Below are 15,644 nucleotides of genomic sequence, written 5' to 3' on the forward strand. Positions count from 1 at the left end.
ATAGGACTAAGCCCCAACACACAGCATAAAACCAAGAGCCTCCCCTCCACCTGGTAAGGGAACAAAATGGAAAAGAAGTGGGCAGCAAGATGATAGTCCCTAAGTCTGGAAGAGGGGAGCCAATGGGTCACTGTCCAGCCCCATGTCCTCAGGACCACTCCACAGGCTCTGAGATGGGCAGCGTAGATCTTCCAATGCCAGAAATACCTCCCAGTGTAGTAAGGTTAGAACATTATAAAGGAGGAAATGTGTTATATTTCATAGCACAAAGATTCAAATGTCCTTCTCTTTGAAAAATTCTTTCAGGGGCTTATTCGTGACAAAAAAATTTGCTCACCAGTGAGTTCTGTAATCACAACAGTGATATTTTGGAATGCATGATATATCTGTATAATGTTCATGTAATTGGGTTGTTGATCAATTTCATTTTGCAGACAGAACCTCCTTGTGTGAATTTATATGCCATCAGGAAGAAAACCTTTGCACCTGAGATTTTATCAGTAGTGGACAAAAAAGGAACAAGACCCCTTTGAGGGATCCAGTAAACATGAAACAATATTTTCTGAGGAATGAATTCCATTCTGAAATCCTAAGAAGTATATTTTGTGTTTTGTACATCTGGACCCATTGATTCTCTCAAGTTGTAAATTCTGATTCTTCATTCCACAATTCAGATAAATAACTCATACTAACATTCATTTTACTTTTTAATTCCTTATCAAGCTGACTGGTTGGGTTCCAGTCAAGTGTTGCATCTGTTAAGGATTCTAAAATTGCAGCTACTTCAGAGGCTGCTAGAGTGTCTGAGTTAAATTAATAGTGTTTTAGTTGTATATATTGCCAAGGAAATATTATAGATAAGTCATATATAACACACAGGCTGTCAATCCTTAACACAACCATTAGATATCAACAGATGTAAACATGACATCATTCTGTATTTAACCCAAGCATGCCAGGAAAAGGTCTTCCTTGTTATTTTCAGATTTAGGTTATTTCACAACATTAGTTTCTCCTGATACTCCTAACTGAAACCTTGAATGAAGTTGAAATCTCCACTACAAATTATATATTGATAACTTGCAGAATATAGTTTAGAGAAATATTTCAGAAGTATTCCTAAGTGGCCCATAAAATATCATCAGAGAGGGGATAAGAGTAGCTATTTTTAGCATCAAACTTAAGTTAAAATAAAATGTCCTTCACAATCATTTTATTTGTATTCCACATCATTGTTAAGATTGCCTTTAAATGAAATAGCTCTCCCATGTGCTTTATTTGAGTATCTATTAATATAGGTTTGGCTAGTCCAGTTCCTAGGCCTGAAAAGAGCTGTAAATTGGTTACAGCATGGGCCAACAAGGCAAGATGGGCTGGGCTGGGCTGGGCTGGGCTGGGCTGGGCTGGGCTGGGCAGGGCTGGGCTGGGCTGGGCTGGGCTGGGCTGGGCTGGGCTGCACTAGAGGGAGGGGAGGGGAACGAGGGAGGGAGGGAGGGAGGGAAGGAAGGAAGGAAGGAAGGAAGGAAGGAAGGAAGGAAGGAAGGAAGGAAGGAAGGAAGGAAGGAAGGAAGGAAGGAAGGAAGGAAGGAAGGGAGGGAGACAGGCAGGCAAAGCTGTCACCCATCAGGACTGTTGCTTCTTTCCTTCTCTTAATTATTGAACACAAGTGTCCAATGAACGTTTAACAGCTCGTATAAGAGGGTAGTTATTCTTATTTCTGAAGTCCATGTACAAAGACATTACATCCATGTCTTTAGTGTCCCCAACAAGATGGAAGGTGAACTTCTGGAGCAGAGTGCTGAAGAACAGGAAGAGCTCCATCCGAGCCAGGGCCTCCCCTGGACAGGCCCGCTTCCCTGCAATAGCAAAGAAGAAAACAAAGCTTATTTAGGAAGCACACTTGCTGGAATTGTGACTGATAAAAGAATAGCATGGAATAAGTAAGCATGTTACTTTAAAACACATCCAATGTCTTCCAGAGGACTCTACCTGCTGAGAATGGCATGAAAGCCTCTCTTTTCCTGAACTGGCCCTTTTCATCCAAAAAATGATCTGGGTTGAACTTCTCTGGAGTCTCCCAATAGAGAGGATCAAAATGTACAGAGCTGAGGATTGGTGCAATAGCCACGTACTAGAGGGAGAGGAAGAAACAGATTGCATTAGATACTACTTCATGCAGAGAAGAAACAGCCTCCAGTTCCCACTTGCCTCAAATAAAATAGGTCAGTGGGAAGCACTCTGAAAAACACTCTGTGGGCATGGAGCAAAGGGAGAGATATTTGGTTTAATACATATTTATTGAAACTGCCTTGGATATGAAGGATCTCTGCATAAATAACAGTCCTCTTTTTTTCTATTCCCCAGAATATCTTGACCAATAGTTATAATAGCACACCTTGGGAATGTTGTAACCATGGAGTTTTGTGTCACAAGTTGTTGCCCGTGGAAAGTTCTCAAGGCTCCCTTTCTGATACCGTTGAACCTCATGGACAACTGCATTTGTGAAAGGCATCTTCAACCGGTCTTCCATGCTTGGCGTGCGGTTTGCACCCACCACCTCATCAATCTCCTGTTGCACCTTAGCTGTGAGAAAAAAATATTGAGAAGAGATTGACAGCCTTTTGTTTTGTCATGCTGAACACCTGCAGTCAGCTACCACTTGTTTCTTGAAGCACATACAGGGAAGACACTTCTAGACAGGACAATGGCTCCTCCTCCTCCTCCAACTCCTCCTCCTCAGAAGTTAGGGTGGAGACCATTTCAATTTTTCTAGTCCAAGAAGATGTGATTCGTCTTGTTTATTTGTGTCTTTGTGCCTTACTAGGGATGCTGACAGCCAGCAAACATCAAGCATTTCCATACAGACTTTCTGAAGAATACAGTCTCCACCCAAAGATGCAGTGAATAGCAATCAGGAGAAAAACTACTTTACTTAAATTGATTTCTTAAACTGTTATTATATGTACACATTAATTACTATTTTATGCCAGCAGAAAAGAAAGCACTGATTACCCCCAAAATCTCAAGATCCATTTCCAAAGAACTAGTGCGACAACTGTCAATCTATTTTGGGGGAGGGGGTACTATAGATTAAGATTAATTATATTCTGTAACAACCTTTATTAATTTTTCTTCAATGTTGTAATTATTCATTCTTGTGCATAACCATTTTGCCATTGCCTGAAGTGTTATAGTTGAAAATGTCAAAGATGATACCTTCAGTTAATTAACTCAAATTAAGTACCTTGATTTGTTTCCTTTCTTTTTTGTAGGATTAATAGTAGAAGCCCTAAGAGCCCTGACGCCTTTCTCTCTTTGTGGGCATTTCTGTACCTTGAATGTGTGGCAATTTAGCCATTGCTAGGAGGCTGCAGAGCAAGGAGTAGCTTGTGGTTAGTGACCCAGCAATGAAGAGACCAAATACAATAATCACAAGCTCTTCAGGAGTGTAGATAACCTCAGATGAGGAGTTCTGCTCCTAAAAGGAAACAGAGGTGGAAAAAGAAGTTCATGAAGTTCTTCATACTGTCTCTTTCAACTAAAGGAAACTTAATAAAACCTTTAACCCACCTTTAGAATAGATAGAAAAGCTCTTCAATTTTAAGGTATTTCCGGGATCAGCATTTGATGCAAGGGAAGAAACAGCTTGCCTCCCTGGTCTACCCATCAAATGTTTACCACAAGTAATGGTCAAATTAAAGAACAGATACTCTGATTTTGACTAAGGTTTTTACTTAGAGCTGGGCTAAAGCAATTCCTAAGGTATGTGCTTGGAAGACAGAATTAAATCTGACCATAGAAACTTGGATGTTACATCTCAGGGACCATTCCTAATAGAAATTGCTTCCACAAGATGATTCCAGGAAACTGTGCTTAATTATCTTTATATCACCTATTGGGAGTATGGAAGACCTCTAAAGAAATATCTTGTAAACAATTAGCATGGAAAGCACATTTCTATGCATACTCATTTTTTTTTTTTTTAAGAAGGAGAATTCTGTCTTAGAAAATAGCAGCCTTAGTTTCTAATGCTTGGCCTCATTTGGAGAATAGTATAGACATCCTTAGCAACAAATGCCTGGAATAGGAATACATGCCAACAAATAGGCTATGAGGGGGGAGTCCCAGAGTAAAGAAAGAAGATGGAGAATAAATAGCTTCATTTTCATTCCTATGAGATGAACTAGGTTCATCTTAGATGCATATTGGAGAATACTCATGATACTTAGACAATTATGCAGGAATGGTATATAGCCTACCTTCTCCAATCTCATAAGGAAGCAATCAATATAGTCACGGGGGTTCTGAGGATCCAACGTCTTCCTGTGGAACTCCACCTTCTCACGGATATAATCACAGACTTTTTCAGCATCAGCAAAACTCTTCTTGTGTTGCCCAGGAAAGTAATCCATTATTTTTGGAACAGTATTGTACACCTGTCACAGAGTTCATGTTAAACACTATACCTTTTCAGACCATTATGGTGGAGGCTTAATGCCCCAAATATTCAGAGAGTAGCTTTTACTGTGATGTTGCTAGTTGTCAAGTCTCAAATAGGTGCCAAGGCCAGGTACCTAGTCTCAGGTACATACAGTATCTTGGAAAATATAGTAGGAATTTATATTTATAGTAAGTTAGCCTCTTTACACAGCTTTTCCCCAGTACTCTCTTCACGTCGGCTGAGTTGCCTTTAGGAGGTAATCTGTCAAGGGACTTGTCCACTGCTTTCCGAGCCCCCACCCCTATCTCTCACATTAATGGATAATTGTGTAAATGCTCTTAGTCCTCAAAGTGGGGAAGATGGACTCTGGCTGTGAGCATAAAGACAGGGGAGCTGGTTCAAAAAGCAATGATAAGGAGAGATGCACATGTCCACAATTGGACATGATAATTAGTACTGCTAATACTATTTATAGCTCTATGTGTAGCATTGCAGGTTTTTAAAAATTTACAAAATATGATACTATAGCTTTTTAGATTGATTGGAATATTGATATTTTCCTTATAACACAAACCTAATGGCATGAGGGAAAAATCGATATTGTTGTCATCTGTTTGAAGCCCTACTGAAACAACAAGAAAATATGTATGGGCACCAACGTTAACTTTTCAGTGAAGGGCTGAAAGATAATAGTGAAACTTTAAGATTAAGAGGCATTAGCCTCCTCCTGTGAAATTCCATGCTTGGACCTTCCCTGGCAAGGTAAGAACTGAGTGAGTATGAGAAACAAGCAGGTCAAGGCCCAAAGGAATTATTGCTCTGATGACCAGAGAAGGGAACAGTCCTTGTAAGCCCAGCCAGGAAAGGTGAACTGGAAATCGACTGGTGTTTGGATGGCTCCGTCTCACTGGATGTCCAGATTTGGCTTCTCCTGCTTAGCAGCTCATCACATCTGGTGTTCACATTTCTGAACTGAACATTTGCACACACCTACAGAGCTGCTAGTAAAAATGGGGCTTCATGACAGGAAAAGCAATAGAGAATACTAACATACCAGTGCTAGGAAACTATTAAAGAATCTTATTTGAGACTCCACAATCTGCTGGTTCTCTATGAAGATTTGATCTTCGTAATCAAATCGATTGCCAAAGACGACTGCGCAGATCACATTGGAAACAGCACTGGTAAATCTTCTTCTTGGGTCAAAAGCCTGCCCTGTAAGAATGGCCACAGAAAGGTATGAGTGGGATGAGAGAATGTGGCTCTTTCCTTCCACAAATCTCACCACAAAATTGGAACAAAAAACATTTCAGGTCAAACAGGTTTGAATGAATATCATTTCCTTCTGTCCTAAGAACTGAATATAAATACTATTTAAAAATCCTATCACCTCTTTAATCAAGATACAAAATGGTGTTTCCATGTTCCACTCTGGAATCCACTAAGTATATATTCAAAGATTTTATGGGTAATTTTTGATAATAATATTAACTAAGCAGCAGAGCCTATGTGTAATTCAATGAAAACACAGACTATGTTACCACTAGAGCTTCTTCAGTCTCATTGCTGTCTTCCTCTGTCAAGAATCGTTTCCTCCCTGCTGGGGGCTCCTTCCTCTGCCTCTTTCTGCTCATGACTGGTTTTTCTACTCTCTCCCTTCCCCTCTTTCACCTCTTCGATTGCTCTGCTTCCTGTTTTAACTGAGTTCTTCTCTCTCTCTGCCCCTCTCTCCTCCTAATCTCTTTTTCCCCCTCTCTCTGTTTCCTCTTTTTCTCTATCTCTTTTTTTAAATAACCCCACTTTCTTTTCTTTCCATTTGTTTTCCCTTCTCATTCCAGAGGTTTCTCCATTCAAGATGATATTCAAAGGTGCCACCACTCTCTAAATGAAGACTACTTATGGCCGTTTAATTCAGATCCACAGTTCCTTTCAGATCTCCACTCCTCGTGCAAACCACCTGTTGTTATCTGCTTCATGTCTATAAGAAAAAATCGTTATCCATGTTTCCTTACTGACCTTAGATTACCTGTCCCATTCATCCATGAGGTGCTTTGCTGGCTGCTGAATTTGCCTGAAGTGTGATTTAGCATTAGGTTCAAATGATTTTAAAAAACTTTCTGCTTCTCTTTCCAGGTTTTAAGTGAGCACTGTGTTCCCTCCATCCTGCTCTTCTTCTAATGTATACAACAAAACTGACTAAACATAACCGGGGGGGGGGGGCGAGGGGCACGCAACAGCCTTAGCATGCTTTTTATGAAATTACCACTTTAATTGCTTCCTAGCACCTACTGTATGTTCTCTCAGTTACTGCACCCACACTAAGATTTAACTACTTCTGCGCAAACCTGTAATTTTATGAACCCAAGGGCTGACACTGGACACAAAAGAGGAAGAAACAGTTGGTAATCTGTTGTATTTTTGCCTTTGCTCCTGAACACCATTGTGGAAAAAAAAAAATGGGGGGCCACTCATTTTTCACTGTCTATCCTCCTTTTTCTGTATTTTCTGCACTTAAATGCAGAAGGATTTGCCTTTCAGTTCAGAATCTAGCTTTCCTGTAACTTCACATAGTACAAAAACCCTTTCCAGCTTCTTTTTTATACACTTCCTGAAATTATTCTTCTGCAGGAGAAGAGCTTTCAGTTTCTCTAGAGGACCTTTTGTGGTAGCCATTTCCTCCGCTAGACAAAGGGCTTCCTCCTGCACCCTCTCAGACATCCTTTTCTTCCCCATCCCAAAATCTCGCAAGGTGGACAGTGTGAACCGTCGCAGCTCCCTCCATTTCTTCTCATTACTGGTGGTCAGACCTGAAAAGAGATCACGAGGTCAGTCAGTTCTCAGCTTTTGTGGAGAAGCATGTTTAGATATCAATGATGGTTTCAGGCACTTTTCCCCTTCACATCTTTGCCTCATTCATAGTTGAAACAGGGCACTGCATCGCAACAAATTATGCATCACAATACTTTCCCTCCCCACTCCTAGATGCTTGGAATGCTAATAAGCGAACTACACAGTTTCGGTCTTTACGTTCTTGACTACTTTCATACTAAGAGAAGATTGAATGAGGTTGTGGAAATCATGTCACAAGTTTCTATAAGTGTGATATGGATAGGAAGAAATCTCTATACCAGACATGGACAGAATTCTGTACCGAGATGCAATTTTCAGTAAGCAGAAGAAGCAGAAGAAAATTAGAGTCGCTTCAGTTATGGTATTTTTATGCAGAAGAGCTTTCACTTGATTACTTGATTATGTGTCATCAAGTCGCTGTTAACTCTTAGCAACCACATAGATTTTCTCCATGATGATCTGCCCCTAACCTAGTCCTTCAAGACCGCCAATGGTACAGTCATCACCATTGTAACTGAGTCCATCCACCTTGTGGATAGCCATCCTCTTCTTCATCTTCCTTCCACCTTTCCCACCATTACAGCCTTCTCTAGAGAGCTGGGCCTTTGCACAATCTGTCTGAAGTATGGATATTTGAGCCTGGTCATTTGTGCTTCGAGTGAAAACTCTGGGCTGATTTCTTCAATGATCCATTTGTTTGTTTTCTTGGCTGTCCACAATATTCTCAGCAATCTTCTCCAACATCAAAGTTCAAATGCATCAATATTCTTTCTATCATACTTCTTCAAAGTCGAAATTGCTTCTGAAGGTACACAAAATGAATTTTTGATGTTAGTCCAGATGACATCAGCCAAAAGTGTCTTCTTTGGAAAAGCATTTCTGTGTGTCTTCCTAAAGGACCAGTTTAGAGGTGAGATTTTTTTTTTCCTGAATGTAAGAAATGACCTGAGCAGACTTTAGAAGTGACCAGTGGAAGGGAAATGGTGAAACAATTTTTTTCCTCCCTCTCCAAGAACCATGACCAATTCAACATCTTTACAAAACTTCATTTCAGGTGAACCCTTCACAACTATCAAAAATATTAATGCCATTTAGATAATCTGAAATGAATTATAGAAACAAACAATAACAAATAAGGAAAAGGAAGAGAATCAACCTTTATTTTGGAACAGTCGCTTATTCACAGGCGTTTCAGTTCGCCCACCAAATTCTTCCGCATGATCTAGCAAAGCATCTTTTACCACCTCATATCCACAAAGTGCAACCATTGGTTTTGATCCAATCCAGACAGTAAATATAGGTCCATACTTTGCAGTAAGCTAAAGGTAGAATTAGATGAAAATTCAGTTAATTAGGTGATAAAGCACTTTTTGGAGAAATTATTCTAAAGCATGCTTGAAATTTGTCACAGAGAGACCTTCAGCATGTTCAAGGAAAGCTTCAATAACTCTTAATATCCACAGAGTACATCAGTATGATTAGGTTCCAGCACATTGCATGTATCTCCTAGTTGATGAGATATGGGAAACAGTATGCTGGCTTTCATGATCATCTGTGGGTTAGAGAACCTAGCTTGCAGAGAGTAGCATGAGCTGCTCAAGGTAAAACTGACCTTTGGCTGCACTAGTGCACTCCTGGCCAAAATAGTACCAAAACTCAACAGCGCTGTTTTCACCATTAACAAGTAATGTGATTTATTGCAAAGGTAAAAGTAAGCCTGACAATCTAAACTACTCCTTCTTTAGCTTACTAGAAAAAACTTATGCGAAATCCACAATGAACCAACATTATGATGGGAAGTGGAGGTCAGTCTTTATGGCCCAGCTGAAAACCATCATGTAATATGGAAGATTTAACAAGGAACTTAAGAAAAATTTTACTTTAGTGAATAGTGATAATGGAAAAAGAAAAAAAAAATTATTAATAACTTTCTGAAAAAATGCAATTCAAGGGAAAAACATGTTCTGTTAAGTGAGATGAATGGAGAGGTGTGAATGAGATAATGAGAATGATTACTCTTTAATATGTCTCTGCTTAGAAAAGGAACTGTTTCAAATATGTGGCTTAAGCCTAAATCTATTCATTAGTACACATAGGAAAGGAATGAATATCAATCTAAAGCAAAATATTCTGATTATCCATGGTGTAAGATTCAGAGAATCTGTGAAAGACCCAAAGCTGATGAGAGGTTCTAAATGTAGGTCAAGTAATTATTTGGGAGTGTCAAGGATGGGCCTTCGGAAAATGGACACAGAAGAAAAGGAAAGAAGTGAAAAAAACTGAGAGTAAAGTAACACTACTGCAGGAAGAAAAAAATGCATGCTTCTTATGAAAAATATTAAAATAAAGACCAATTTCCCAACAGAATGAATGGAAAGTGGACATAAGAAAAGAAGATGTAGGAGTGCTTCAAACAATCTGAAAGGAATTATGCTACAGAGTGCCACGGAAGTCTGTGGAATTTTGCTCACAGGCAGTATGATAAAAAGGAAGAGAGAAGAAGTGAAAAAATTGTGCATATGAGAGAATAACTGCTGCATTAGAAGGATGGAAATGGGGGCAAACTGCCTACCATTCCTGAAGATAAACCATCTTTGGTAGGACTAACATAAATGGGCTTCAAACTGGATAACCACTATAGTGCAGCAAAGAGTTTGTGTTGCTCTATGTCTTTCTTGGCATCTAGTGAACATCTGGATTTTTGCAGCGCAGATGAAGTAGCCCTTGTCTTTCATCTATTAGGACATTATTACGTTATGTCTGCATTTCAACAATCTGGAATCCTATAAGGTGGCTAGAGGAAGAGGAGATTTCAATGAGTTTGATGCTAATACAAATGGTACAAATTTGAGGCCCAGGGATTTATTTTTCTAACCCTTTTCCTATTACTACTTATTTTCAATGAACTTTGTAACTTCCATTGTGTGTGTTTCAGACTGTTACAAGGTGCCTTACATTAAAATTCCTGCTAAAGATACACACAACCCCCCAATAAAATTGGATGCTTATACAATAAATCAAACTACTAAAATTAGGGGACAGTATAGATATTTTTCAAAGCAATCACCTTCCAAAACAGTGAAGAAGTACAATAGTCAGCTAATCTTACCTTTTTATATGAGTCATCCACAGGTAGTACATCTCGCTGCAAGAGGTTCCCCAGAAAAGGCCATGGAGGAGGTCCTGGGGGCAGCTGACCTTTTTTCTTGTATATCTGGAAGGATGAGAAAAGGGTGAAAAATATACAGAGAAGCAGCAGAGCTCCTGCCCATGTCAGCTCCATCCTTCTTTGAGTTCTCTTCCTCTCCAAAAATCCAAGAAACTATTTAAATGAGGCAAGGTTGAAAGGAGGCCCACCGGAGCCCAAACCAAAGCAAAGTTCCAGATTTCCTCTAACCTTTCATGCACCTCCTTGGTTTTTTGTTTTGCTTTGTTTTAAATCCAAAGCGTTCTTTCACCTCTACCAGTAGAGGATAATAATTAACATCTGTACCTTCTGACTGTGAGCACAAATAAGTTACTGTTTCTGTACTATGGGGGGGAAAAATATGGAGTGCATATAGGTTAGGTTCAGAAAATGGACATTTGCCTTTTATGTAACTATTCAAGGTGAGGACTCTTTCAGAAGAAAATTGGTGGCCCCCAACAGCACAGGAAATTTTCTGGAAGACTTTGAACAAAAAAATTACAAAAATGCATGATTCTGGCTATGTCATTTAGGATTTAAAGTTCATTCAAAAGTCATTTTAAATCTCATTATTCGGAAGGAAATGATTAATTTCAGAATGAATGGAAATGGGAAATTCAAACATCTCTGGCATAAATGTCCAAAAAGGATTTATATGTATGGGGTGATGAGACTCACTTGTGGATTCCAAGGAGTCTGTGGCCCACACAGCTCCCTTCGCAAGGCAAACCAGGTCTTGCAGCTTGAAGGGTAAAGATTTTTAATATCATCTATTTTTTTTCCTTATTTGTTGTTGTTGTTGTTCAGTCATTGAGTCGTTTCCGACTCTTCGTGACCCCATGAAGCATATTGAAGTGTATCTTAAATTTTTAATTTTTTTCAAACTGGGGTTAAATCCTTTAAATAACAGTTCATTTTAAACACTCCCTCTTCTTTGCTGACTGTAGGGCAGGATGTGAAGGAGCAATTAATTGACCTTCACTGATTGAACCCTGTGAGACATTTTCTTTCACCAGCTTGTTACACCCCTGAATTCAGTACTATGACCATGACTGAATACAAAGTGCTTTAAACCATGACTTCCAGGAGACTACTACTTCTGGAATCTCATCCAGAACTACTGGAATCCTGTCTGGACTGCTGTATACTGGGCTCTCCTTGAAGAACATATGGACACTGCAGCTGGTCTCAAATGCAGCGGCATGAGTAATTACGGATGCACCTTCCTGTGACATCTCTACTTTGCAAACTCTACTGTACACCAGTGGGTTTCCAGAGGCAATTCAAATTGCTAGTTATCATCCCAAAGGGCTCAGCACTACCTTCTTCTAATAGTCTCTGCCTGTCCTCTAAGATCAGTTTAAGAAGCAAATACTCCAGGATCCATTGACTAAAGAGGGCCATCTTCTGAGAACCTGGAGGCATGCTTTCTCTGGAATACCGTCCCCTCTGAAGTTCATTTGGCCACAACTTCTTGTCCTTTAGGAAAACTTGAAAAATTTTCCTTTTCAAACAGATCAGAGGCTGGGGTGATTTGTGATCCCACCTGGTTGGTGGTTCCAGGTTTGAAATTTGCTTGTATATTACCTTAATGTGTTAGTATTTCCATTTTTGGTGTTGCATATATATGTTTTTAACACTGTATGTTGCTCCAGTCTTTCTGATTTGGTGGCCTTATTATTATTATTTCCATAAGAACAAATATTGGAAGACAATATTTACTGTTTCCTTCTTGGTCAAGGTATATGAGCTATTATTTTGATGCTTTTTGGGAAAAATATGATACATATATTTTCATTCAAATTAGGAATATTTGTCTGTTACACAACTATTTAAATCATTATTATTTCCTTCTTGATCGTGTAATGACTGGGCAGGGATGGGGAGAGAAAACTGATGTGTCATAATTTGATCCTCATTGATTCTCTCTATATAACCAAACCAACTCAATGCTCTTCATACCAATCACTCCTGCATTTTTCTCTTCCTCCACATTCATTCAGTCCACATACATTTGTGACCCTACATGTTCTAGCACCACAAATCAAAACCACATATGAGTCAATCTTCCAGTTTCCAGGTTATATGATCAAGGAAAGGTGCTTGGAATGGACACTCCTTAACCACTTGTTGAGGTGCCCAACTAAAAGGAAATAGATTTTTTTTCTTAAAAACAAGGTTTTTTTTAAAAAGAAATAGCTATCAATTTTCAAGAAAATGACATTCATACTCATCAATCCAAATATGTAAATAGTTAATAGTTTCAATGGAGTAAAATTACCAGGAAGCCCCTGAGATAAATTAAACTCAATTTTCAGTTCACCAAATGTTTTAAAAATGGCTTCAGTGCACTTTAGGTATTTAAAGTGACACCAGAAATAAGTGTCTACTGTGCCGAAAGAGGAGATAATTTACCAACTAGTGTCACTATGGTTTTTCTATAATAGTGACTTCTTCATAAAAGAGTAAATAGCATTTAATCCTATAATCCTATAGTTTCGAGTTTAGAAGCCTGAAAAGGCAAAGAGATAGTTTTGTCTTTCCCAGTGGGGAGGCCTGCTTTTATCCTTTATAACTCTTCTTTTTTCCCGTTCATACTCAGCAGTCCATGGTCATATCAGAACTTCACATATAAGCTACTCCTGTTGTGGCAGCTTTAGTCTAAGCCATGCTAAGGAAAACCTATTCCAGACCAAGGGCAGATCCATGCTTTCTGCTTGCCACCTCACCACTATGGCTACCCATGGCTTTGTGAGCGTAGGGCCAAACGTTGTCCTCTACTCACTCCCAAGCCTTGCGAATGTCCATGTTTTCCAGTTTTAATCAAAATGGCTGTTGTCCGGTCATAGCCATCTTAAGCCCTCCAAGCAGATGGACTGCAGTGCTTCCTTCTGCTCTAGTGAGAGCTCCAGCTCCAGTTGGTTACACAGCCTGGCACATACACACCTACCCCTTTATCTGTCTCCTTACTGTTAAGTAATAATGTCCCATGCCAAAGTAACACGAGCAAAGGTTTCTCCCTGATGTGACAGAGCAGAAAGGGGAACCAAAGTGAGACATAATGAACTATGTTTCACTGACATTAGTGGAGTCATGAGCAAATAGGGTAGTTGAAGCAGCAGGAGTTCCCTTGAAATGTTTACTTTATTTTGTCCTTGATTGGGGGCTGATATCAAACAGTGTTTGTGAGGTACCTCCTGCCCCACCAGATAATGGAAAGGCATACTTTTTCAACTGATTTATATCCAGTTCTGTTATTGAAAGGCTAACTGAGTGGAATTTGGAAACCGCCTCATGGTCCGTTAGCTTTTCGTGTTTGCAGAACAGCAAACCCCAACATGAACAGAGGCCATTTTACTTTGAAACAGTCTCTCTTCTGCCTCAGTAATTTTGATGTTTGCTTAACAAGTTGTGTGTTCCTGGCTCTATCATTGATTAAGCTACCTCTCTATTTCATGTCTTCTTTTGTCCAACCAATCCAAATACTCCAATTCTCCATAGTGTTAGTATCCTTTGCACATTCCATTATGAGGAACATTGGCCTCCTTTTACAAGCCAGAGATGATCCATCTACCTGTTTTATGGAGAATTTGCTCTCATGGATGTTATGAGTCTGCTAGGAGGCACACAGGAATTGAACTCAGTAGATCAGTAAAAGTATTCTGTCCTTAGGAAGATTCACTTGTATCATCTCAGATATTCACGTTTACTGTTTGGATGTGCCCAGTCTTTACTGATGGCCAGAAAGACTTTTGCACGTGTAATAACTGACTTGGCCATAGTAGCACATTCCTTGATTTCTTTCATCAGGAGAACTACAGTACATTTAATAGTGCTTGGAAGCTTCAGGCAGTCCAAAATATTGGAAGAACATTCTGAAAGGTCTCACACTGCCCTCTTACTACCAAATTTGTTGGTCTTTACTTCCTACTGAAATTTGGTAGCAGAGAAACTCAGCAGATAATTTGCTGCTCACTGCCACAAGAAATCTAAATCAATGAGCAAAAGCTCTCTTCATTAATTAACGCTCATTCGTTGCAATGTTATTTGAATGTTTCCAGAGAGAACGAGGTAGAAATCAGGATAGAGAGAGTCCCCTTGCATTTCTCCCATCTCCACCTGTGGAGGGTTGTCCCGTTTTTTTCTATTTGGGTCGCTTTCTCTGAGCAATATGGTGTTATGCTTCTGAATTGCATTTGCAATTCCGCTTTCCCTTTTTGATTCTTATTTTGTTCCTTTAATCAAAATCTTCTTCCATTTTGGGGTGGAGATTTGACCATCAGTTTTCAAGATTCCCCCCCCCGTCGCTTCTTTTTCCACTGCCTGGATGTAGGGGTCCACAGTCAAAGTCCAAGTTTTTCACATGTTTACGACCAGACAGGTTTTGGAAATGCTCCAGTCCAGGTTTTGCAAGCAGTAGCTTTGTGATAGATAAGAAGGCACAGCAGAGAACTAGTTACAGCTGCAGGAGCAGCCACGACAACAGAAACCATGTTTCTTTGGTTCACTGTCAGTCTTTCATTCGGACTTATATCTGCAGTGCTCACACTAGTCATTTGATTTAGCTAGAGAAAAGCCAGATACCTTGCCTTTCCATCTTTCATTATTTGCATTTCTCTGGATTCTATCCTGCAGTGTACAAAAAGTGAGTAAAAATGTGTGTATAAATGTGGATTGCTTACAAAATGCATATATTAGATAGAATGCATATTCATCCCTGTGACATTATATGGAAGCATTTACTGCATTGTCCATTTACTATGTGAAACTGAAGAAATGCCTGGAAATTGGAAAGAATGGTTCATAACCTCCTCTAGCTTCTCTCACACACATTTGACCACTCATATCTCGGAGTGTTCCCCATTTGAACCTGAGAGCAGCTGATTGAGAAAAGAAAGAAATCTCAGGTGGAAGAATTTCACATGGTTTACACTGACATTCCTTGGGCTCCTGACTGATCACAAGCTTACTTTCAACGTGTAATGGCTCATATTGGGGGATATCGATTTTTACGTCTGTAGTCCTCATACAAAGACATTACATCCATCTCTTTGCTGGTATCCCCCAACCAGCTGGAAGGTGAACATCTGGAGCAGAGTGGAAAGAAAGAGGGAGAGCTCTGCCCGAGCTAGGGCTTCCCCTGGGCAAGCCCGTTTCCCTAGAAGA

The 15,644-nt window shown here is 39.6% G+C and overlaps 1 protein-coding gene across 2 annotated transcripts; it reads right to left on the reverse strand.

Annotated features, from left to right (window-relative positions):
- Positions 1-694: 694 nt before the first annotated feature.
- Positions 695-10,706, reverse strand: LOC148216616 (cytochrome P450 2C5-like). Of its 2 annotated transcripts, XM_088133468.1 has the most exons (10): positions 10,689-10,706; positions 10,401-10,505; positions 8,448-8,610; positions 7,099-7,248; positions 5,496-5,656; positions 4,260-4,436; positions 3,334-3,478; positions 2,396-2,583; positions 1,990-2,131; positions 695-1,856 (listed from the first exon to the last, which is right to left on the reverse strand). In XM_088133468.1, exons 3-10 carry the CDS (start codon positions 8,557-8,559, stop codon positions 1,654-1,656), a joined length of 1,278 nt encoding a protein of 425 aa, XP_087989594.1. In that variant the 5' UTR covers positions 8,560-8,610; positions 10,401-10,505; positions 10,689-10,706; the 3' UTR covers positions 695-1,653. The 2 variants fall into 2 exon arrangements, with proteins under 2 accessions (XP_087989594.1, XP_087989593.1); XM_088133467.1 differs by lacking the exon at positions 10,689-10,706 and having other exon boundaries at positions 10,401-10,682.
- Positions 10,707-15,644: the final 4,938 nt, after the last annotated feature.

The sequence above is a fragment of the Python bivittatus genome, unplaced genomic scaffold (assembly GCF_059951505.1).
Source record: "Python bivittatus isolate LINGU-HERP-01145 unplaced genomic scaffold, Pbiv_v1 ctg000080_np1212, whole genome shotgun sequence".
Lineage (NCBI taxonomy): Eukaryota > Metazoa > Chordata > Lepidosauria > Squamata > Pythonidae > Python > Python bivittatus.

What these genes read in the sequence shown, in the direction of transcription:
- LOC148216616 (XM_088133467.1), bottom strand. Translation starts at nt 10,574, where the DNA reads ATGGAGCTGACATGGGCAGGAGCTCTGCTGCTTCTCTGTATATTTTTC. An exon ending in TTAATAGTTTCCTAGCACTG is followed by an intron (nt 4,437 to 5,495) that starts GTATGTTAGTAT and finishes ACTCTGTGACAG; the next exon opens with GTGTACAATACTGTTCCAAA. An exon ending in ATGGTTACAACATTCCCAAG is followed by an intron (nt 2,132 to 2,395) that starts GTGTGCTATTAT and finishes CTCTCCCTCTAG; the next exon opens with TACGTGGCTATTGCACCAAT.